This window comes from Ochotona curzoniae, unplaced genomic scaffold (assembly GCF_017591425.1).
Source record: "Ochotona curzoniae isolate NIBS_2020 unplaced genomic scaffold, NIBS_Ocur_1.0 contig_1, whole genome shotgun sequence".
NCBI lineage: Eukaryota > Metazoa > Chordata > Mammalia > Lagomorpha > Ochotonidae > Ochotona > Ochotona curzoniae.
Window position 1 is genome coordinate 46,513,990 of NW_024464918.1, and position 22,452 is coordinate 46,536,441.

The 22,452-nt window shown below is 61.4% G+C and overlaps 4 protein-coding genes across 5 annotated transcripts; 2 read left to right on the forward strand and 2 right to left on the reverse strand.

The window, feature by feature from the left end:
• The first annotated feature begins 201 nt into the window (after positions 1–201).
• Positions 202–8,361, forward strand: ZNF496 (zinc finger protein 496). Of its 2 annotated transcripts, none has more exons than XM_040973552.1 (8): positions 202–319; positions 1,222–1,632; positions 1,715–1,874; positions 2,351–2,424; positions 5,581–5,713; positions 5,838–5,924; positions 6,705–6,815; positions 7,064–8,361. In XM_040973552.1, exons 2-8 carry the CDS (start codon positions 1,243–1,245, stop codon positions 7,720–7,722), a joined length of 1,614 nt encoding a protein of 537 aa, XP_040829486.1. In that variant the 5' UTR covers positions 202–319; positions 1,222–1,242; the 3' UTR covers positions 7,723–8,361. The 2 variants fall into 2 exon arrangements, with proteins under 2 accessions (XP_040829486.1, XP_040829478.1); XM_040973544.1 differs by having other exon boundaries at positions 205–319; positions 7,058–8,361.
• Positions 8,362–10,878: 2,517 nt separating this feature from the next.
• On the reverse strand, positions 10,879–16,691 carry RNF187 (ring finger protein 187). Its single transcript, XM_040975088.1, has 5 exons — positions 16,688–16,691; positions 14,185–14,792; positions 13,433–13,525; positions 11,879–12,100; positions 10,879–11,511 (listed from the first exon to the last, which is right to left on the reverse strand). Exons 1-5 carry the CDS (start codon positions 16,689–16,691, stop codon positions 11,509–11,511), a joined length of 930 nt encoding a protein of 309 aa, XP_040831022.1. The 3' UTR covers positions 10,879–11,508.
• A 2,396-nt stretch (positions 16,692–19,087) lies between these two features.
• Positions 19,088–19,556, forward strand: LOC121154271 (histone H2B type 3-B-like). Its single transcript, XM_040977236.1, has one exon. The coding sequence runs from the start codon at positions 19,088–19,090 to the stop codon at positions 19,466–19,468; it is 381 nt and encodes a 126-aa protein (XP_040833170.1). The 3' UTR covers positions 19,469–19,556.
• Positions 19,557–21,775: 2,219 nt separating this feature from the next.
• LOC121154280 (histone H2B type 3-B) lies at positions 21,776–22,254 on the reverse strand. Its single transcript, XM_040977246.1, has one exon. It carries the CDS (start codon positions 22,236–22,238, stop codon positions 21,858–21,860), a length of 381 nt encoding a protein of 126 aa, XP_040833180.1. The 5' UTR covers positions 22,239–22,254; the 3' UTR covers positions 21,776–21,857.
• Positions 22,255–22,452: the final 198 nt, after the last annotated feature.

Consider the following 22,452-nt stretch of genomic DNA (forward strand, 5'->3'; position numbering starts at 1 on the left):
CTAGAGCGGAGCAGGAAGTGTCCCGGGGGAGGGCGCGCGGGGTCCGGCCTTTCCGCGCCTCGGAGTCCGCGAGCTCGGCGGCGCCCGGCGGCCGGGGGCGCGCGGCGGGCAGCGGCGGGGCGGGCGCGAGGCGCGGCCGCTCGGGCGCCTCCTTTCGCGCCGGGCCGCGGCTCTCTGGATGGGCGCGGGCGGCGCTGGCCCGCAGCGGATCGGGCCCTGCGGGGAGGCCGTGCCGGAGAGGATCAGCGGGGGCCGGGACCGAGGACAGGATCCCGTGCCGCAAGAGGGGCCCAGGCGGGGGCCAAGCTCAGGCCGCGAGGTGCGCGGGAGTGGGTGGGGGTGTGGGGGCCGAGCGCCCTCCGTGCGGGTCCGGCCATCCCGGCCTCCGGGCGGGAAGAGGCACAAAGAGGCGCGAGGCCTGAGCGCTTGGGCTCCAGGTGTGGGAGGCAGGGGCAGGTGCGCAGCACGGGCAGGTGGCGCTGACGGGTCCTGTGCCCCCCGGCTGCTGGATGCCGGTCTGCGGTTTTGCAGCTGCCCCAGTCTCGGCGGTCTTCCTGCAAAACAGGGGCCAGGCCGGCGTCGCCTCCGCACCTGGGGCTAAAGACGCGGAGGGCTAGGTGCAGGGAGGGGAGGTGGGTGTGAGAGCCACACCTGCCCGCTCACTGTCCCGGTACCCAGAGTGTATGCATGGGGCAACCACGGTGAGCTGGGATGGTCGCTGGTCCCCCGACCGTGCCCCAGGCTGTGCCCTGCGTGTAGCAGCCAGAGATGCAGGCGCCCGAGCCCTGCACCTCGGGGCTGTAGACACTGCTGCAGGAGGAAATGGGCTGGGGTGTCCCCAGAGAGGAGTGGACTTGGCTCATCAGAAACCCCGATGTCGATGCGCTTTTGCTGATGCCACTTCTCCTGACCTCAGGGTCTGAGCCTGTTTCCCCACCGCGCTTCACCCCTGGGGTGGCCCCAAGGCGGGCTTGTACTTCCACCTTGGACTTATGGTAGAGGGCTGGGTACCCAAGGGGTCCTCCTACACTGACCTGGCCCCAGGAAGCTACGGGGCCCCTCGCCTGGCCCACGAGGCCCCTCCTGGAGTCCAGGGCAGATGCCTTGCTCACTCACGAGCCGGCCTGAACGGATACCCAGCAGCGTCGCCACCTCGTGTCCTTGTGTAAGGACTGCTCCTGGACCTCTGACGCTGAAGTGGTCATTTCTGTTCCTATCCAGGGTCGCCTTCCGCCACCGGTCATGCCCACAGCGCTGTGCCCCCGAGTCTTGGCTCCGCAGGAAAGCGAAGAGCCCCGAAAGATGCGGAGCCCCCCGGGGGAGGACCATGGTCCGCAAGCAGAACCACCAAGCCCCGAGTCTTCCCGCCGGCTCTTCCGCCGCTTTCGCTACCAGGAGGCGGCAGGGCCACGCGAGGCTCTGCGCCGCCTGTGCGAGCTGTGCCGGGGCTGGCTGCGGCTGGAGCGGCGCAGCAAGGAGCAGATCCTGGAACTGCTGGTGCTCGAGCAGTTCCTGGCCATCCTGCCGCGCGAGGTGCAGAGCTGGGTGCGCGCACAGGAGCCAGAGAGCGGCGAGCAGGCGGTGGCGGCGGTGGAGGCACTGGAGCGCGAGGCGGGCCGGCCCTGGCAGTGGGTGAGGCAGCGGGTGGGGATAACAGGGAGGGCGGGATTGGCTTGCCCGCGCCCAGACCCTGAAGCCCTCTCTGGGGTCGCAGCTCAAGCACTGTGAGGATCCAGTGGTAATCGAGGACGGGGAGCAGGAGCCAGAGCAGCCACAGACGGAGCCGGCAGGGAGCCCTGACACCCAGCTCTTGGCCCTGGCACCGGGCCCCGGGCTCCCCAGTAGACCTGCAGGCCAACTCATAGGGGACCCAGGTATGCAGCCACACTTGGTCTTCCCGCGGGTCCCCCCACAGAGGTGACATCTGAGGTGCATCTCTGGGCCCTGCCACTGCACATGTCTGGGAATGCACCAGGACCCAGGTGGATTCCTAGGGTGGGAGAGACTGAATGCCCCCAGGGAGGAGGAATCCTGGCCATAGATTCCTGCCCCTTCTGTAAGTCCTGCCACATCTGCGGCCAGAGTAATGAGAGGGAGGGCAGCTACCTGGGCGAGCCCCGGTCCCCTCTTCCTGTCCCGGCACCAGCCATGGGAGCTAGGCTCACTGAGGCCACAGCCTGTGTCCTTGTGGGGTCAGCACCTCAGCGTGGACGTGCCTCAGCAGCAGATGTCGGATGGTCACTCACCCAAGCACACAACATCTGGGCTATTGCTGCTGGAGTGGACAGGTGCCCCGGGTGTGTGGTGCCCAGACGGGCTCACCGGATACCCCTTGTGTGGTCTCTTGCAGTTCTGCAGGATGCCCCTCTTCAGGAGGAGAGCATGCGGGGTGCCCCGCAGATGGCCACCCTCCAATTGCCTCTGGTGAGTCTCAACCCATGAAGCTGCCAGACAGGCAGGGCTGAGGCCTCCACGACCCCAGACACCGCCCTGCCCAGGCCGCGAGGCATCTGGCTGTCTTCCTGGCCAGCAGGAATCGAATGAGCAGTGGTCACGCTGTCAGTTAAGGATACCTTGTCTGAAATCTTGGGTCCATCAGAGTTTCAGATTTTGTGATATTTGTGCATACAAAGGTACCTGAAGCTCTTGGGAAATGGGATTGTTAGTTTAGGGTTGGGCAGGTAAGCCCCTGCTTGGGCTGCCTGCCTCCTGTCCTGTCTCTGCTCTCAGTCCAGTTTCCTGGGAGACAGCAGTGATGGCTGCTTAGTTGCGAGTCCACATACCCACTGTGGGGGAGGCCCAGACTGAGCCTTGACCCCTGGAGCCCCAAGCCACCGAGTGAGAATGGGATTCTGGCAGAATCCTCCAGACAGCTCCTTTGCACCTGCAAAAAGCCTGTCTCAACCCGGAATGCAGACATAGGACTTGTTAGAGTTGATGTCTAACTTTTGGAATGTGTTTCGAACCTAGGGAAGATGGCAGGAATAAGTGCCAAGACATATGGGTCCCCTGTGGCTCCCCAGCCCTCCCCTTCTTCACTGCCCGCCCTGAGGAGACCGGGTGTGCCCCGGCAGCTCTGTCATCCCCACGCGGGTTTTCTAAGTGATGGGGATCGCTCACAGAAGAGGAAGCCATGCGGCCTCCTTGCCCGGTGTGTCTTCTGCCTGGGTTTTCCATGACTGGGTGGAAGTGGTCTGGAGCTCCGTGAAGGTCAGTCCCATGCCCTGGCAAGGTGGCTGTCCTGGTCCCTGAGCCAACATGGGCGCTGCAGTAGATTCTGTGCTTGTTCTGTCCAAAAAGCAGATAGATCTTCCACCCCCAGGCTCACTCCCCAATGCCTATAGCAGCCAAGGGTTGGGCAGGCCAAAGCCAGGAGCCTGAGGCTCCATCAGGTCTCCTGGAGGGGCAGGGGCCCACCAAGCCAGTGCCTCCCAGCAAGCTGGTGTCGAGCAGAGCAAGGACGCTGATCTGGACTGTCGCATGAGGGCTGTGGACACCCAAGCAGTGTCTTACCTTCACCTCCAGATAGATGTCAGCTCTCGTACCAGCATCCCTTTGAGCTGGTGCAGAGCACTGCTCACTGTGGAGAGGCCAGTGTTACTGTCCCGGCTTTGGGCACCGTGTCTGCCAGTAGATGGCGCTCTCTTCCAAGGACTGTCTGCCTGGGCTGGGTGGGTGAGGCCTGGCAGGTGTCTGAGGGTGGTGGTACACCTGCGCATGTGTAGTTCTATGTCTGCCCCGAGTTGTGACCAGGCAGCCCGCCACTGTCCGTACCAACTGTACATCCTCCAGTTGTTGGCCAGCAGTGTGTAGAAACAGTAAGTTTCCCATGACCTTAGATTCTGGAAGGTTCCTAATAAGTCGAGGGACAGGTATTTTGGCCTCCAGGCCTAACAGGTGTTAGAGGTGCTTGTAATCGGATGCTTCTCTGGTAAGGACCAGGTGACTGTGAGTTTACATTTCGCCACAGTGGCCAAGAGTCATTTTATGTGCATTCTCAGCTAACTTGACCTTTATGAAAGCTTATTTATTTGAAAGGCAGAGTCACAGAGGGAGGGAGACCTTCCTTCACTGGCTCTTTCCCCAGATGGCCACCACAGCCAGGGTCAAGCTAGGCTGAAGGCAGGAGTTTCTTCAGGATTTCTCACATGGATATAGCGGCCCAAGGACGTGGGTCACCCTTCACTGCCTTCCCAGGATACAAGCAGGAGCTGGATGGGAAGAGGAGCAGCCAGGGCATGAACTGGTATGTTGAATGCCAGCTTCTTAGGCAGCAGCTTCATTGGCTGTGCCACTGCACGGCCGAAGTCCCTTCTGCTGACACAGGTGTGGCTGGCTGGCGCTATCCACCAGCCTCATGGTGTCGGTGATAAAGGTGCCCCAATCTGGTGGGGTGATGGACTCCACCATAGAGCAGGGAGAGGAGGGGAGCTGGGATTGCGCTTATGTCAGAGATTCTTCCTTCTGTGAAGGGTGGAGGGGGAGCAAGCTCCCACCTGCTGTTTCACTGCTGAAATGTCTGGACTTTTGCTCCCCTTTGTGTTACAATACTGAAGCAGAGGCAGGGGTTGGGGCAGGGGTGCCCGCCATCTTCTGGGCATATGTGCGGGATGCTGGTGCAGACCTCACCCTGCACCTCTGCCACGTAAACTGGGCTGAGCACCCTGGTGACCTAATTACCAAGAGTCCCAGGAGGAGGCCCGTCCCCCCCTTACCTGTGTTCAGCTGGGGTCCATACCACCACAGCACACCCCCACCCCCGCCACGGGGGTCTGAGTGTGCATACTGCCCAGAATTGGGGTGGAACATCCTGGTCCCAAGCAGGTGGTAAAAGGGTTGAACAGGGAATCCTTAAGTGCAGGGACACCATCCGACAGAGCTGGGGCAGAGTTTGAGGCAAGGGCCTTGAGCTGCACACCTGTTCTCTGTCTGGGTGAGGCCAGCCCAGCCTGGTGGTGCAGGTAGCAGGTGACGGATGCCCCCAGGGAAGAGTGGCTAGACAGTATGTATATCCTTGGAAAGGCTCTGTTGCCCCTGCCATGCCTCTCCTGAGAACAGATGCTAATGTGGATGCCAGGGAGGCCTCTGATCCTAAAGAGGTGAGCACTGGGTGAACATGCTCCCGGCATGCTCTGGGGAGAGGGTGGTACAAGGGATGGAATTGTCACTCAGAAGGGAGGCAGCCCGTGCAGGTGGCGGCTGGGGCTGGGCTACCCAAAGCCAGGCAAGGCCATGGAGCATGAGGGGTTCAGACTGGCCTAGTCCCTGCCACTTGTCTTCTCCAGTCACCCGAGTGGGATGGGGGTATCTGCTCTGGGCCAGATCTCAGTAAGAAGCCACAGTAGTGCCCACAGTCCCAGCTGGGGCCACCCTCTGCACACATGGTGCCTGAGATCGAGCCTTCCTGCGGGAGCAATATGAGTGGGAAGCCGGGGCATGCATGGCTGTCCCCAGGAGGAGGACCCTGAATTGAGTGCAGGCCTGCCCCATGTGCCCAGCTTGCCCTGCTCCTGGGCACCTTGCATCAGCACTATGAGGTGTCACAGGCACCCTGACCGAGGCCCCGTCCTGTGGTTTCAGAGCTCGGCATCTCCCTTCAAGGACATGATTCTGTGCTTCTCTGAGGAGGACTGGTCCCTGCTGGACCCTGGCCAGACCGGCTTCTACGGGGAGTTCATCATTGGGGAGGACTGCGGAGTCTCTGTGACACCCTGTAAGACACAGCTCCCAGAGCGGGAAGGGCTCCAAAGCAAGATACTGGGAATGGGGGGATGGGGTGCTTGAACCCAGTACCCTACAGCTCAGTGATCCACGTGTCCTTTGACCTTCTGGAACAGACGACCCAGCTGCCCAGCCAGACCTCTCCCTGGGGGAAGAGCTGCCAGAGTTGCATGCAAAGGAAGCTCCCCAGGATTCCTCAATGGGTGAGTGAAGAAGGTACCAGAACTGGCAGTGCCTTGTCTGGATATGGCAGATGTCCTGCCTGGGGCATAAGCATCTTCCCACCACTGGGCCCTGAGTCCATCCCCACCAGGTGTCTGTCTGGCCTGCTCTTCCACCCACCGCATCCAGGGCGAGACTCAGTGGAGGTTCCTAGTTGCCCATCAACCTGTTGTCACTGGAATTCAGACCCTGGCTGGAACTTTGGGGGCAGCAGGTGAGGGTCCTAGCATTAGCCCCTTTTCCTTGGGACCCGGGGGTTCCCCAAGTAGGATCTAGTCCTCCTGTCCAGCTGGGCTGCATCCTCTGACATGATGGGCTCAACTCAGGACCGTTCAGGTTCTGCTCTCCATCTGGACTTTCAGAAGAGTCATGTGTTATTTTGAAAGAAATTTAGAGTTGGCTCTTCTGTCTGGTTCCCTCCTCCAGAGGGCTGCGCTGACCAGGGCTAGGCCAGTCAGAAGCCAGGAGCCTGGCCCACCACCCAGGTTTCCCCCATACTCTGATGGGGTCCAAGCTCTTGGGCCATCCTCCACTGCCTCGCAAGCGCATTAGGGAGCTGGATCAAAGTGGAACAGCTGAGACTCGAACTGGTACCTGTGGGGGTTCAGCCTTGTGGGCTGTTGTCATCCCCCAGTGCCCGCCTTTCAGTCTGCCTCTCGAATCCATCCTCATGGCCCCTTTTGCTTTCATTCAGTGGGCACTCAGTGGTGCCCAGGTCCATTGTGAGACAAACCAACTTTCTTGCTTTTCTCCCTGGAAAGATGTTGTGGCCTTGCAGCCCTCTGAAGTGGACGAAAGGAACCGTGAGGACCTGCAAGTGCCAGAATCCCAGGCCTTCCAGCAGGCGGCACTTCCTCCAGACTCCGACCCAGGTAAAGCAGGACTGGCAACAGAGCAGGTGCCGCACTGAGCACACAACACATACGCATGAGACGCGTGTGTGTACCTGAGTGTGCTGGGCTCGTGGCTGAGGTGTCACATGGCAGGGGTAGAGGGGAGAGGCAGGGGCGCAGGGTCCTCCCAGTGAGGACCCAGGTTGGACCACAGATGTCTGCCCTTCCCCGGGGGTCCCTGGGGCTGGGCACACCTCTCACCTCCACTTGCACCTCCGTAGCTGCAGGTGGCCCACAGACCCTAGAGAACGGCCAGGAGGAGCAGGAGGAGGTGACCATCGAGATTGTGCTGTCCAGCTCTGGGGATGAGGACTCCCAGCACGGCCCCTACTGCGGGGAGGAGCCTCCCAGCCCCACCGAGCCACCGCTGCGCCGGAGGGCCGAGGCACCCACCTCCCAGAAGAGCTATGTGTGCCCTTCCTGCGGCAAGGCCTTCCGCTGGAGAGTCAACTTCCTGCGGCACCTGCGCAGCCGCAGGGACCAGGACTCGCCGCACGTGTGCCCGGAGTGTGGCGAGGTGCTAGGTGAGGGCCAGGACCTGGATGGGCATCTAGAGGCCCACGGGGCCCAGAGGCCATTCCGCTGCAGTGCCTGCGGGAAGAGCTTCCGCCTCCACTCGCATCTGCTCTCCCACCGGCGGATCCACCTGCTGGAGCCTGAGAAGCCACAAGAGGCAGGGCGGGACTACGCATGCCGGGACTGCAAGCGCACGTTCCTGCGCCAGGACCACTTGGCTCGGCACCGCAGCCACACGCACCGGCGGGACGCGCTGCACCCTTTCCAGTGCCGCTACTGCGTCAAGAGCTTCACACAGAACTCAGACCTCCTCCGCCATGAGCGCATGCACATGAGGCAGCGCTCCAAGCAGGCCCTGAACTCCTACTGAGGGATCCCAGATACCACCCCTCCCTGAAGCTGGCCCTGCAGGAGCCAACCGAATGCCATGGTCCCTGGACCGGCAGAGGGCTTGGCTGGGCCACTCCCAGCCTGCTCTGCACACGGGCCCCTGGGTCCAGGGTGGCTACTGTCCCGTGTGTAGCATGTCCTCAGGAGGCACTCTTAGCTGGGAGCCCCAGGCCCTAGTCCCCTGTGATGTATGTGGGGGGTGGGCTCCCAAGGAAGATATTGGTCCTCACCTGTGCTGGGCACCTATCTCAGAACACTGCCTGCCCCGAGAGTTTTGGGGTGGAGCTGAGCCCCCCTGGGCTTTGCCTGAAGTTGCTGTGAGTGGCAGGAATGTCTGGCACTGCCCAGGGTCAGGCCCTCAGCAGGGCTGAACATTCCTAGGGGCCGGAGGGAGGATCCCTGATTGGGCCAGCCAAGAGCAGTGACATGGTTAAAAGTTGGCATTGCCACTTCCTGGAGACGGATGGGAGGGGGAGGAGCTGGGCCCTAGCAGCAGGTTGAAGTGCCCTGTGACATCTAGAAGATTCTATAGGTGCAGCAGCTGCTGGGGGGTGTTGATAGGGGGTCCTCACACCCAGAACCACATGGTCAGAATAAATGGCCAAGGCTCATGGTTTTTTAACATCTGTCTCTGTAGTTGGGGAGGGCCAGACCTGGGGTCACTTGGCCTCCAAGGGTGGGAGAGGCGTGAAGTCTGGTCAAGAAGGGACATGTCGGGACTGGAGGGGGCTCCAGGAGGTGTCTGTGATTTGGAAGTGAGCACCCCTGTGGTTCCCAACTGAGATGGATAAAGTATTTGGGAGACAGCTGAAGTAGCCTTTAAAATTGCTTTTGGGGGACAGAGTGGTTGGGCCACAGCCTGCAATGCCAGTGTCATGTGTGGGTGCACCTGTGTGTAGACCTGAGTGAAGCTGGAGTCAGCACTGAGAGTCCCCACAGGGAGACTGTCCTGTGTCTGACCAGGAATGGTCACAATTAAGTGCTGGCAAGGGTGGTAAACAACAATCCGGCTAAGGCCTTTGGGATGTGAGGTGCCATGGGGGGTGAGGGGTCTCCTAGCTGGGACAGAGGATGCAAAGAACCAAGACATGGAGCTGTGAGCTGGAGCCCCTGGCTCAGCCTAGACCACCTTGGGGGGGTGGGCACAGGAGGGGCCAGAGGACAGCATTACTACAGGACGCTGCTCGGGAACCCAGCTTGCTGCAGGTCATAGGGCCGCTCCTGGAGTGGCACTTTGACTGCTTCCAGCACACCAGACCCAAGGACCCTGAAATCCAACTGCTGTGTGGGAAAGGACCCCGGAGAGTGGGGGGTTTCAACCTTGAGCAAGTCCCCTCCCACCTGGACATGGCCCATCCCTATTGGACGGGCCCCTCCCATGGAGCCCACTCCAGGCACAGCAAACGACGCTGGACCCAGGCTGCAGTGCTCCCTCCATCCTGAGAGGCCCAAGGTGGCACTGTGCCTGGCACCAGCTCGCAGCTCCAAGCTGGCTCGTGTGGGACCTGGAGCCACACTGAGGATCTGTGAAAGAGGGTGGGGCTTCTGGCCACCAAGGTTTGCTCTGAAGTGCTAAGACGCTGCTAGAACTTTCCAGGCCAGGCTGGCAGGGGTCCAGGCACAGCCAGCCAGCTTGGAGGCCATTCCCATCACGTCTTTCTGGCCTAATTGTCTATTGTTGTTTCTCCAGACATAACCACACTGTCTCTCCCTCACATTGGACACCCAGCCTGAGGGATCCATGGGTCTAGGGCCTGACATGTGGCCCAGGGCACAAGACTGGTAATGGGGTTCCAGAGGAGGGGGCCAACGTCTGGGGACCCAGTCCTGCCTGAGGAAACAGAGAAGTCACTGGGAGCTGGGATGGGCCTGAGGACAGATGTCTGGCTTGGGCACCCCCAAAGGCTACAATTTGCATAGGTGGGGGCTACTGTCACTCTTCCGTCTCAGCAGCTCCAAAGTGTCCAGCCGTGCTAACCACAGTGCATTTCTGAAAATCCCCTCCCTGCCTGTTGCCTGTGGAAACGATGTTTGTTGAAAAAAGCCCGCCTTTTTAGATGGCCAGCTCCGGGAGCCCCTCCCACCTCGGAGGAACTGGGTGGACTGTGCTGCTCCCAGACACCATCTGCCATGCCCCCATTGGCAGGGAGGGACCATGTGCAGGTCCTGGGCCTGGCCTGTGTTCTGCCGCCAGTCAGAGCAGGCCAGGAAACATCCAGCTGTTAGACTGTTAAGTGTTGGAGGCCCAAGGGGACTGCAGAAAGGATCACTTGATCCATACCCCACAGAGCTGACCCCACCCATGAGGACAGCTGTGCCCCAGGAACCTGGGCCCGCACTGGCAGCAGAAAACAGTGCCTGAGCTGCTTGTTCTCATTTAAGGTCTGTTTATGCAGAAGGCAGAGTCACAGGGAACGAGCTGCAGCCCTGCTCTGCCTGGATGCTGGAGGGATGCCGCCCTGCGCGTGGCTGTTGCAGCTGTCACGGATCAGCTGTTGCCTCCGGCTCCTGCATCTCTGTGAGCGCCCCAGCCTGTGCCGCGGATTCTGTACCCACCAATGGGCTGACACAGCTGTACAGCCCTGGGGTCTTCTTATTGGCTGCCTCGTGGAGTGATTTGTCCAATCAGCCACGACCTGGAAAGTCGCCTCGTTTGCATACATCCGCTCTGGCTCCAGCCCCTGTGTGCTTGCCTCTGGGACCCCCAGACCCTGGGCGTTGGCACTGGAGTCACCGCAGCTGCCTGGGTCTCCCCGCAGTTAAAACATGTCAGCGGAGCCGGAGCCTGAGCCAGAACAGGACACGATCGGCCAGGGCGAGGAGGGGCTGGGGGCCTCCCTCCTTGAATGCTGCCTGGGGTCCCCAGGGGTCATGCAGAACCTCCGCCGGAGTCCCGGAGGGGTGATCAGGCCACAGCTCGCATCGGAACCGCAGGGCGAGACCAACAGCAAGCTCTTATGAGCCGGCGTCACCCTGAGATGCCAGGTCAGGTCATTCTGGCCCCTCCTTGAGGGGGGCAGCCTGTTGCCCACCCCCACAGCTTGTGCCCACCTCATCCTGCCCAGCGGAGCCAGCTGTCCCCTGAGGAGAGCTGAGAGAGCCCTGTGGATGCACCCACAGATTCAAACGAACAAGCCAAGACACACCCACTTTATTCAGCAGAGGGAGCCCACGCAGGGATAGGTCAGACGGCTGGACACCCTGCAGGGGACTCCCAGGGAACCCCAAGACACACACTGTGGGTGGAGAAGCTAAACATTTATGCCCCACCTCCACCTTCTGGGGACACCAGTGGGCATGGGTCACTCGCAGACACAGGCTTGAGAAATGACAGGGATTCAGCTGAGGTAGGGAGGGGGCCTTGGCATCGAGATGGGGGGACAGGTGGTGAAGAAATGGCAGGGGAGCCAGGGGAGGTGAGAACCTGCCTTTCATCCCTGTCCTGAAGCTGAGTCCCCACTTTCCCATGGTCACTAGGGCGCCTCAGGCCAGGACAAGACTCCAGGTACCCCTCAGGAGGGCTGGAATTGGGGACCCTTGAGGCAAAACCAAGGACCTAGGCTGTCCAGCAGGTGGGGGGAACTCTGGGGTGCACTTGGGGGGGGTACACACCCCAAGACCAGACTGCTGAGACAGGAAACGACATGAGGAAATGGGGGCGCCTGTGGAGCACAGTCCCCAGCCATCACCAGTGGGGTCCACGGAGACAGAGATGCAGGAGAGGGCCAGCTGTGAGGAGCGGCCTTTTTGCCCCGACTCAGCAACGTCACTGTACAGGGAGAGAGAGCCCACCACAGCCAGAGTTACTGCCCCACCTCACTGGAGGCTCTTTACCCCAGAAAGCTGCAACAAGCAGTGGAAACCTCTGCTCTGGCCAACCAGACTGTCAACGGGCCCCCAGGGGAGCTCTGGAGCCAGCAGAGCCCTCACGATCCCATCTCTGGCCTGCAGCAGCTCGTTCCTCCCGGTTCACTGCCTTCAGCCTTCACCCGTGGCCTTCAGCCCCTGCAGCGGCAGGCCCCGCCCCCACCAGCTGGGGCCCCGCCCCCTCGGCATGCCCCGCCCACCTACGGCAGCCAGCTCCTGCCACGCCCCCACCTGCCGAGGCCCCGCCCCTCCGTGGGCCCCACCCTCACCTGCAGCAGCATGCTGAGGCCCAGGTTGCGGTGCTTCTTTTCCAGCTCCGACACAGCTTGCAGCAGGGACCGGAACCGCTCCGCAGGGTCAGCTTGCTCGTCCTCAGGGGAGCCCTCCTCCTTTGCAGCCTCCTCCAGGAAGTGCGCCTCCTCCTCCGCGAAGAAGGCCCGCAGCTTCCTGTAGTCAGTCAGCGCCTTCTTCCTGCGATCCATCACATGTCCCTGCGGGATGGGAGGCGTCCTCAGCCCACCCTCCCATTCCACAGGCTGCTGGGAACTGAATGACAGCAGGTGCATGGATTCTGCGGCAGAGCCTGCTCAGAGCACAGTCTGCTCTGGCCCCAGGGTGCCGAGGCTGGAGCTGAGGCCTGGGACACTGGCCGGGGAGACCTGGTGGGCCTCCCAGGCGCAGCAGAGGGGCCACAGCGTCCGGCTCCAGTCTCCAAAACTGCCAACTTCAGAAACTTGTGGGGCAGCCAGTAAAGGCCTCGCCTACAGCGCCAGTATCCCATGTGGGCTCCAGTCCCCACTGCTCCACTTCCCATCCAGGTCCCTGCTAAAGGCCTGGGAAAACATCAGAGGAGGGCCGGAGAACTTACTCTCCTGCACCCACGTGGGAGACAGGGAGGAAGCTCCTGGCTTCTACCAGGCCCAACCTGGCCGTTGCAGCCATTTGGGGAGTTCAAACAGTGGACGGAAGGAATTCTGCCTTTCAAACAGGAAACAAATCTTTAAAAGAAAGACCCCTTCTCCTCACCCAGCACTGGGCTCCAGGGTCCAGCCTAGGCCGGTGCCACTGCCCACTTGTACCCCTCCAGCCTCCCCGGGCAGCTGAGCTGCTTTCCCACACCTGTGCCTCCTGAGGTCAGCACTGGACTGCACTTCCTGTGAGGACCCCAAGTTATAGCAACGTGAGAGCTGTGGTGGGGAACAGTCCTGTGTCCCATCGTCAACAGGTGACCACTGGGCGTGCACAGAGCATTGGTTCTGCGATTCCCAGGGGACCACTGCGCATGCACAGCGGATTGGTTCTGGGGCCCCCCAGGACGGTCAGATCCCCTTTGTGCACCAGCCACACCTCCAGACTCTTGGCCATCTCCTTGACATGACAGACAATTCAGTACCATCACTGCCTGTGGGGGACACAGTCCACACGTGCTCAGTAGAGACGGGGTGACAATGAGGCCCTGGCACCGTCCACCAAGGCTGCTGCCCCAGCTGGAGAGCATAGGCTCCTGTTCACCCACAGTCCAGCAGCATAGCTGCTGGACCATGGACTGCCTGGGATTCGACTGTCAGACGTTCCCACAACTTTCACCAGGAACCAGGCACGCAGGGCCAGGCCACACCACCTGCTGCCCAGGGAGCTGCCCTCAGATGCCCAGCTAAGGCTTGTGTGGCATGTCCTCACAGTGGACACACACAGACACACCCAGCCAGGTCCTTCACGCAGAGCACAGACCTGTGTATGCAGGAAGAAGCAGGTGCTAGGAACCACAGCACCCCACTTCCCCTGCCCCCCAGGGGTCCCCCAGGCCCCAGGGCCCCACTTGCCTTCCACACAGCGGCCGCTGACTCGGCCTGGCCATGCAGGTCCCGGGCGTCATTCAGATCCTTTCTCATGATCTCCACCGACCCTTTGTTCTCCTGGAGAGAGTAGGGGGGTGTGAGGGAAGTACTGGGAAGCCACACGAGGCCCTAGACCCTGAGCTCAGCCTTGGCCGGGCACAGACTGCTGACTTGCCCACGCCAGGCCCCCAAGTGCTGGTGGCCTCAGGCAGAGGCGGGTCCTGGACCCTGGTGGCCCACACAGGGGGTGTGGAAGGGGGCCACCTGGATGGTGCAGGTGCTGGGGATCTAGGCTCTTGACCCCACCTCCCCAGTGGAGCTTGAGCCTTCTCTGGACACTGGCCCCACACCAGGACAGCAGGACCTGGGGCAGCCTAGAGGGATGAGGTGACCCCTGTGGGCGCACATACTAGCCCAGAGAACACAGACAGCAGTGCCTGGCTAGGGTGCTCGGGCTTGTTGCCATAGGGACCATAATGTCCAGTCACAGTGCGCGCACCAAACCCCTGCCCCTGGGTTTGGCCCTGGGACTCCTCAAGCCGGAACTGCAGCCAGACTCCGTATGCAGACAGGTACCATGGCCAGCCTAGAGCACTGCCACAGCAAAGAAGGTTCCAGAAAGGGAGGCGGGGAAGTGGACAAGCCCCAGCCAGGAGGCCCAGCGCGCTGGGCGCACACCCAGTGCCGCGCCCCGCCCCCGCGCCAGACACGGCCAGGGCACAGGCCCGGGTGCTCACCTTGCCGCGCAGCGCCTTCCTCCAGCGCGGCTCCCACTCGGGCGGCTCGGGGCCTGCAGCCATGCGGCAGGCGGCACACAGCGGGGCCCCGTCGGCGCGGCACAGCAGCTGCAGCGCAGCCTCACTGGCCGGGCCGTCGCGCGTCCCCGCCGGCGCCGCGGCCGCCTCCTCGAGTGCCAGCAGGCGGCGGCTGAGCGGCGGGCGACCCGGCTCCACGGCGCGCTGCCAGCAGTCGTCAGCGCACTCCGGGCACGGGAAGGGCCCGTCCTCCTCAGCCCAGAAACGCACGACGCACGCCCGGCAGAAGCGGTGGCCGCAGTCGGCACGCACCGGCTCCCGGGGCGCGCGCTGGCACAGGGCGCAGGCGGCCTCGGCGGGGCCGGCGGGGAGCGCCAGGGCTGCGGGCGCCGGCGCCGGCGAGGCGCGGTGGAGAGGGAGCGGAGGCCGGGGCGGCGGGGACGGAGCGGGCGGCGGCGCCGGCGCGGCGCAGGGAAGAGGGAGCGGAGGCCGGGGCGGCGGGGCCGAGCGCACGGCGGACAGCGGGCGGCGGGGACGGAACGGCGGCGGGGACGCGCGGGGCGGGTCCTGCGGCGCCGCGCGCCCAGGTCCTGGTCGCGGTGTGTGCAGTCACGGAGGGTCCTGGCAGCGGTGTACGTCGGGAGCTGGGGGGCGGAGGGGGTCCTCGCGGCAGGGTACACAGCGAGGGAGGCTCCTGGCGACAGTGTGAGAACTAGCGGGCGTAACGACAGCGGTGTTATCTCGCGAGGGTTCTGACTGCGGTGTAAAGAACACGCGAGGGTCCTGACAGCTGTGCAAGTGGGAGTGCCCACAGTGGCGTGAGCAGGAGAGTCCCGGGCGGCGTAAGAACAAGCGGGGGTCCTGACAGCTGTGCAAGTTCGAGTGGGAGGTCGTGACTGCGGTGTGTGGCCGAGAGGGTCTTGACAGCCGTGTAAGTGCAAGCGAGGGTCCTGGCCGCGGTGTATACAGCGAGGGAGGGGCCTGGCGGCAGTGTGAGCGCGAGCAAGGGTCCTGATACTTTTGTAGAAGACTGGCCTGTAGGATATTTGTGTTTCACTTTGTGGGCCAAGTTGGAGGGCTCCGAGTGTGCAGCCTGCGCGCTGGGCCTCCAGACGGGCTTATCCACTCTGGCCTCCCTGCTTCACTGCGGCTGTGCTCCAGGCTGGCTGTAGTCCCTGACCTGGGACCTGTTTTTCCCTTAACGGGCGAATGTGGGACAACAATGCCTGCTTGCTTTTCTGGCCTGGATTGGGGTCTTCATTACTGAACCCTGCTTAGCGAAACCACACATCAGGAAACAAGGTGGGCTGTGGACAGATGGGAGTGGGGCAGGTGTGGTCATGGCCCTGTAAGGTCCTCTGAGGTCAGCTAGGGTGGAGGTTCCTGCCCCACCTCTCCCGGTGACAACATTGCAGAGTTCATCCATCCGCTGCCTCACTGCCCAAATGCTACAGCGGTCGTGGCTGGGCCGGGTTGAAGGCGGGAGTTTCTTTTACGTCTCCTACATAGGTACAAGGTGCAAGGACTTGTGCCATTCTCCACTGCTTTCCAGGGTATGTCAACAGGGAGCTGGGTGAGAAGGGGAACAACCCGGACTGAACCCAGCGCCCATGTGGGATGCCAGTGTCAGGGACTGCTGGCTCAAATTCCAGCATTCAGGGAGGGGCATGTGCTGGGTGGTGCTCCGTGCCCACCCCAGGAGGGGCTGGAGGTGGACAGGAGGTATAAGTTTGGAGCCCCTCCCAGTGCTGCTGACAAGAACAGCAGAACCCACTCCACGCTGTCCAGGCTGAGGCCATAGTTCTCAGGGCTTCACCCCAGAGGCAGACCCTGCTCAGCAATGGTCTCTGCTCCCACAGTGCAGCCCTGACCCAGGCCACTCTAGTCCCATTAGCGTCCCTCCGTCAGGAGCCACCATGCAGGTGTTGTCTCCATCCCAGGCTCTCGCGTTTCAGCTGGGGCCCTAAGGCTCCCTACTGTGTCAAGGTGGTGGGAGAGACATGCTCCAGGCCTTGCCATACAGCTGGAAGCTCCCCTGGACCTGCCAACAGGGGAGCTGTTCTCTTCACAACTTCATGTCATCCACACCCACTGCTGGGTCACACAGAGTGGAGGATGGGGCGCAGGGTCACACAGCACAGGCATTGGGGGACAGCTGCTGTTTGGTGGCAAGGAGTCAGAAGTATCAAAACCACTTGCACAGAATCCTCAAAACACAAAAGAATCCTCAGAACATGCTCCACGTCGGGTACTGAGGCGGTTGGGGGCTGGGTGTGGTCTCTCCCTTGTATCTTCCCTTCCCCCAGATACAGGAAAAGCAAAGAGAGAGAGAGAGAGAGAGAGAGCTGCAGGGGGGCAGCACGACAGGCTGGGCCAGGGGTCCTGCTGACAGCCCTAGCAGAAGTGGCATGAAAGAGGGGCCCCAGGACAAGGACAGGGCCCTCCCCACCTCACCAGCTGTGAGACTGGTGAGTGCACATCCTACCCATGGCGGGGACCCCTCTGGTATTACTGTCCCCCCATGCGAGTGACACGGGCTGCCCGGACAGGGCCCATGACCTCACAAGGCCTAGAAACTTGGGGCCAGGCACACGATGGCTGCTTGCTGGCACAGCCGCCAGTCACCGGGCAGCTATAATGCACAGGCCCGCATTGGGGCGGGGACTGCCACGTCACGCTGTTGCTGCCCACCATCAGGGTGCCAGTAGCCTTGAGGAGCCCTGCGTGCCCTCTGCATCTCTGGGCCCCCCTGCTGTCCCCCACTTCCAATCCCTGGGAGGCTCGCCCAAGCGCCAGATCGTGTTGGGGTCGCCTATTTCCCTGGCTAGTGCTATTCACTGAGATGCCAGCTGGCCCAACACGGAGAACCCAGGGCCGGCTGGGGGCCAGGGGCACCGCCATTCTGGGACTTCAGGAAGGGGAGTGGGAACAGCGCACTGGTCAGTGTGCCCCAGGTCGCTGGCAGGCAGCTGCAGCCCTGTCCCCTCACCTCTGCCCCCAGAAGCTCACTCCTTCCTTTGTCCTGAGGGAAACCTCAGGCTGCCCCCCAGAAGGGGGAAGCAAGTGACAGGTGCCGCTCACTCGATGGGTGAGGGTCCCACGAGTTTAGTGTTGATGTATCCCTGCCCTCCACACACTGTCTGAGGCCTTTGCAGCCTTTAATTTGGGTGCCTTGGGCTTGTACCCCAGATCCCAGCATGGGTGCAGCGTGCTCTGGTGATGTGGGGGCGGGGAGGTAGTGTGTCTCCAGCATTTGTCAAGTCCTGTAGAATGCCTTCAGCACACTCCTTTGCAGCTTTTCAGTGTGGGGGTCCGTGTCGTGGCACGCAAGTTAAACCACTACCTTTAACCACTTGCGCCACCGCGCCGGGCCCTAAACCACTACCAAATTCCACTTGGCTTCAGCTGCAGCTTCCTGTGCAGCAGCTGGCTGCCCTGCTGCTTGAGCCCAGCAGCTGTATGGGAGACCAGGCTCCCGGCCCAGGCCTGGCTGCTGTAGGCACTGAGTAGTGAATGTGTGTGTCTCTGCCTTTCATATGAATATTCAACAATTTTTAAAATATTTGTTTATTTGAAAGGAAGAGAGACAGTGATCTTCCATTTGCTGGTTCACTCCCCAAATGGCTGCCTGGCCAGAGCAGTCGAGGCCAGGAGCCAGGAGCTCCCTCCCGGTCTCCCTTGTGGGTGCAGGGTCCCAAGGGTCATCTTCCACTACTTTCCCAGGCCATTAGCAGGAGTTAGATGAGTGCCAGAGGACTCAAATCAGTGCCCTCATGGGATGCATTGCCACAGGCAGAGGCCTGCTTTGCTACACTAAACTGCGCTAGCTCCCTAAAAAAAAAAAAAAAAATATATATATATATATATATGTACCGCCCCCCCCCCATCTCTCCGCAGCCTCTTGTGTACCAGGACTTGTAATTTTCTTTCTGTGACTTAGTGCCTGCCCACCCGCTTTTCTCCCACACACTGGAAATCATCTCCACGTCACAGCACCGCAGAGGATGCAAGGTGAGGCAGCCAGGTGGCACGCAAGGAAGAGCGACACACTGCGGCAGAAGCCTGAGGCGTTCCGCGAAGAGGCAGCACTTTTCTGGAATGATTTAGGCTGGTGTTGGTTGAGTCCAGCACCTACTGGCACGGAGACCAGAATCCACACTCAGTAAGGGGGCAGGGCACTCGTGATGAGATGCCAAGTCTGTTCAAACACTCAACCGAGGGTGACTGGCTTAGGGGTACCTGCGCAGCGGAGTTCGGCTCCAGCCCTGGAACTGCCTGCCCCTGGAGCGCTCGCCACGTGGCCACCCCAGCTCTCCAAGGGACTCAGAGGCGAGAAGCCGGGTCAGGCCATGGTTAGCTGGGCCAGCAGTGCCTCTGGAAGCCGGCATGGCGGACCGTGGACATCACGCAGGAGTCCCCTAGGCTCTGGTCCGGCCACTGGCTCGGGATGCTGGTGTTTCTGCACACTTTAGGGTTGTTTTCGGGGTTCATCCGAGAATTCTGATAGGAATGAAGCTGTGGACCTCGGGGTAGGGGTTTAGGGAGACCCTGAAAGAAATCGGAGCCCTCGCCACCCGCCCGGGCCCGCTCCGGGGAGTCCGCGAACTCGCGACGCAGCGGAGGACCCCCGCCCTGTCCAGACAAAGGACTCGGACAAGGCCAGACCTCCGCCGGCTGCGGGGCGGCCGCGCTTCCTAACTGGCTCCACGACGGCCCAATGGGAAAGGAGAACCAGCAGCCTCTGTTTGCATAAGTGCCTGCTCCGGAGACAACCCATCCAATCAGACGCTGGGGATTTGGACCCTTCATTTGAATATAGAGCCGACAAGTAGCGGGGGGGCCCCCGCCGCATTGCAGCGCCCGTGCAAGCGCTTGAGGTCTCGTCATGCCCGACCCCTCTCGCTCGGCCCCGGCGCCCAAGAAGGGCTCCAAGAAGGCGGTGACCAAGGCCCCCAAGAAGGACGGCAAGAAGCGCAAGCGCGGTCGCAAGGAGAGCTACTCCATCTACGTGTACAAGGTGCTCAAGCAGGTGCACCCCGACACCGGCATCTCGTCCAAGGCCATGGGCATCATGAACTCGTTCGTCAACGACATCTTCGAGCGCATCGCCAGCGAGGCGTCGCGCCTGGCGCACTACAACAAGCGCTCCACCATCACGTCGCGCGAGGTGCAGACGGCCGTGCGCCTGCTGCTGCCCGGCGAGCTGGCCAAGCACGCCGTGTCCGAGGGCACCAAGGCCGTCACCAAGTACACCAGCTCCAAGTGACGCGCGCCCCGGGCGCTTCGCACCCAAAGGCTCTTTTCAGAGCCACCCACGCGCTCGGGAAAGGGTCTTGAACACGGCGAGAACGGGCCCGAGGTTGCGTAGCGATCTCGGGGCAAGATCCAGGTGGCGGTGGCGGGGAGGACAATTCTGCAGAGAGAGGGGCGCTGTAGGGTTCCCACGTCCTCACTTATTAAAGGGGCGTATTCTGGCGGGGGACGGGGGAGGGAACTGTGCGCGCCGCCAGCGCTCTGCCAGCCTGCAGCCTTTGTCATGGGGTCGGGAGCTTTGGAAAAAATCGGGGGTGTTCGTTGTCCCCAGTCAGGAACGACAGTCGACCATCATTTAAAGCACAGCTGCCTTCCACAAGGATGCTGGCACAGAAAGGCCGAACCCGGAGAGGACCCTCGCGGCTGTCTGCAAATAGGCGTGTTTTAAAGTCAGACGCCAAGTAGCCGCTTCTCCAGCAGCCTGCCTAAGGGCCCCTGGGAGGCAGGTGGCGGAACCCGGCCCCTGGGTCGGAGAGGGTGAGCCAGCTCCTGCTGTCCCTCGCAGCCCTGTCTGCGGAGGGCATTGGCAAACGCACGGATGGATGGAGGAGTTCTCGCCTCTCCAACCTTCAAAAAAAAAAAAAAAAAGGTTAATTAAAACTCCTCAGTCATTTTAAAGGTAGTGCCTGAAATTTTGTTTGATCCTACAGCCAATTCCTAAAGTTCAAACAGATGCAGCAGGAAGATTCTGTTGGTGCCATGTTCATGTAGTGCTGCCTCTGCGCTCACACATGCGGTTTACCAGAGCGCTATTCCCGTTCAGCTGGTCTCACACCCTCCCTGCAAAGCCACGGAAGCCCCCACGCTGGCTGCTCTGAAAGCAGAGCCTGTCCCACGGCCAGCGGGTCCTGTCTGGAGCTGAGACGAGACGCGGGTGGTTCTCTGTCCCTGCACATCCACAGGCACACGCGTGGTGTATGTTGGCACTCCCACAACACATGTGGGTTGTTGTATGTCCACGTATATGTAGGTGTGGTGCCTTCATGGTCACATGTGGGGTGTGTGTTTGCGCTCCACAGTGCATGTGTGATGTTTGTTCACACACCCACAGCACACATATTGCATGTCCGGGACACTCAGTGGTACCTGTGTGTTGTGTGTTCACGACCCCTCCTGGACCCTACATCCCTTCCATGATTTGAAAGGAGGCAGAATGTGCTTGCAGGAAGAAAAACATCCATCATTTTATTCAGTTAGTGGCCCCCTTAGTTCGCATCGAAACATCATCAGAAGTATCACCACAGAAAACAGGATTTGTGCCCAAAATGCCACCTTGTGTGCTGGGATGGGAGCGTATGCAGGCCGGATTATGGTGGCTGCAACAGCTGACAGGCACCTGTCAGTCCATTGTGAGGCAGGGGCCCAGGCTCAGCTCAGCTCGGCTCTCAGTGTGTGGAGTGGAGCTCCAGCAGGCAGGCCACCCCGTGTCCATCTGAGTGCTGCACCAAGGCGTCTGGACTGCAGCAGCCTCCTTGGGCGAGCGCAGGGCAGCTCGCAAGCTCAGGCCTGGAAGGGGTGAGTTGGTGCTGAGACTGTGCTGGGCGGTCTCCCACTGCACAGGTTTCTGGCTGGACTGTATTGAATGAAGATTCTGGAAGGATTTGGAGGCTCCTCGCAGGGCAGTCAGGAGACAGTCCGTTCTCTCGTTGGATGTTCCTGATCCAGAGCAAATGGGCAACTCGGGGCGAGGTGGATGGGGTGACTGCGGGGACACGCAAGGTGGAAAGGGGCAGCATCAGGCGCTGGGCAGCCAATGCCCACCAGTGGATACACAGGCAGATGGGACGACACACCCAGGCACACAACCGTAATTTTACACCCTGGCTAGGATGACTGGCACCACACACCCCAGCGAGTCTCAGGGGGTGTGCCTTTGGCCCCCAGTATCACTCTGGGACTGTCCTAATCCACACGTGACTTACTAGATTTAAGATAAAACATCTGTCTTATTTTTATTTAATTGTCTTACCAGTCACCAGGCATCCACGACACGAGTGCACACACAAAGCCCAGGTGTACATAGCCTTGTACATATGCACGCTCAGACACACACCCCATGGGGAAACTAAGAGTGTAGAGACCCGAGCCTGGAGAGCCTGAAGACTGCGCAGGGGCCCCCGCCCCCTTCGAGGTCCACAGCCGTGGGCAAGTGGGGGGCACCTGGCGTGCTCTCTCCCAATGAACCAGCATGCCCTAAGCGGGGATGGGGGTCCGCCAGCAGGGAGCAGAGGCTCACACAGGCCCAGGACTCACTGCACGACCAAGAAGGTGGCACGCTCCTTTCCCGAGCGCGTGGGTGGCTCTGAAAAGAGCCTTTGGGTGCGAAGCGCCCGGGGCGCGCGTCACTTGGAGCTGGTGTACTTGGTGACGGCCTTGGTGCCCTCGGACACGGCGTGCTTGGCCAGCTCGCCGGGCAGCAGCAGGCGCACGGCCGTCTGCACCTCGCGCGACGTGATGGTGGAGCGCTTGTTGTAGTGCGCCAGGCGCGACGCCTCGCTGGCGATGCGCTCGAAGATGTCGTTGACGAACGAGTTCATGATGCCCATGGCCTTGGACGAGATGCCGGTGTCGGGGTGCACCTGCTTGAGCACCTTGTACACGTAGATGGAGTAGCTCTCCTTGCGACCGCGCTTGCGCTTCTTGCCGTCCTTCTTGGGGGCCTTGGTCACCGCCTTCTTGGAGCCCTTCTTGGGCGCCGGGGCGGACTTTGACGGGTCGGGCATGATGCCGAAGGTTCCCGCCCGAGAAGGAAAAAAACTGCGTCTCCCGAGCAAGTGTATTTGCCCTCCCTATATTGAAATGAAGGATCAGCTTGTGGCAGCCTCCGATTGGACAGTGTGTTGCTTTACGTCACCGCGGGGGCAGACGTACGCAAATAAGGGGATTCTGGTTTCCGGTTCTGATTGGCCGCCGGTGCGAACCAATCACACGCGGCCG

What these genes read in the sequence shown, in the direction of transcription:
- ZNF496 (XM_040973544.1), top strand. Translation starts at nt 1,243, where the DNA reads ATGCCCACAGCGCTGTGCCCCCGAGTCTTGGCTCCGCAGGAAAGCGAA. An exon ending in CGGGCCGGCCCTGGCAGTGG is followed by an intron (nt 1,633 to 1,714) that starts GTGAGGCAGCGG and finishes CTGGGGTCGCAG; the next exon opens with CTCAAGCACTGTGAGGATCC. An exon ending in CCAACTCATAGGGGACCCAG is followed by an intron (nt 1,875 to 2,350) that starts GTATGCAGCCAC and finishes GGTCTCTTGCAG; the next exon opens with TTCTGCAGGATGCCCCTCTT.
- RNF187 (XM_040975088.1), bottom strand. An exon ending in GGAAGGCGCTGCGCGGCAAG is followed by an intron (nt 13,526 to 14,184) that starts GTGAGCACCCGG and finishes TACTCTCTCCAG; the next exon opens with GAGAACAAAGGGTCGGTGGA. An exon ending in CAGCGGCCGCTGTGTGGAAG is followed by an intron (nt 12,101 to 13,432) that starts GCAAGTGGGGCC and finishes CCCATCCCGCAG; the next exon opens with GGACATGTGATGGATCGCAG.
- LOC121154271 (XM_040977236.1), top strand. Translation starts at nt 19,088, where the DNA reads ATGCCCGACCCCTCTCGCTCGGCCCCGGCGCCCAAGAAGGGCTCCAAG.
- LOC121154280 (XM_040977246.1), bottom strand. Translation starts at nt 22,238, where the DNA reads ATGCCCGACCCGTCAAAGTCCGCCCCGGCGCCCAAGAAGGGCTCCAAG.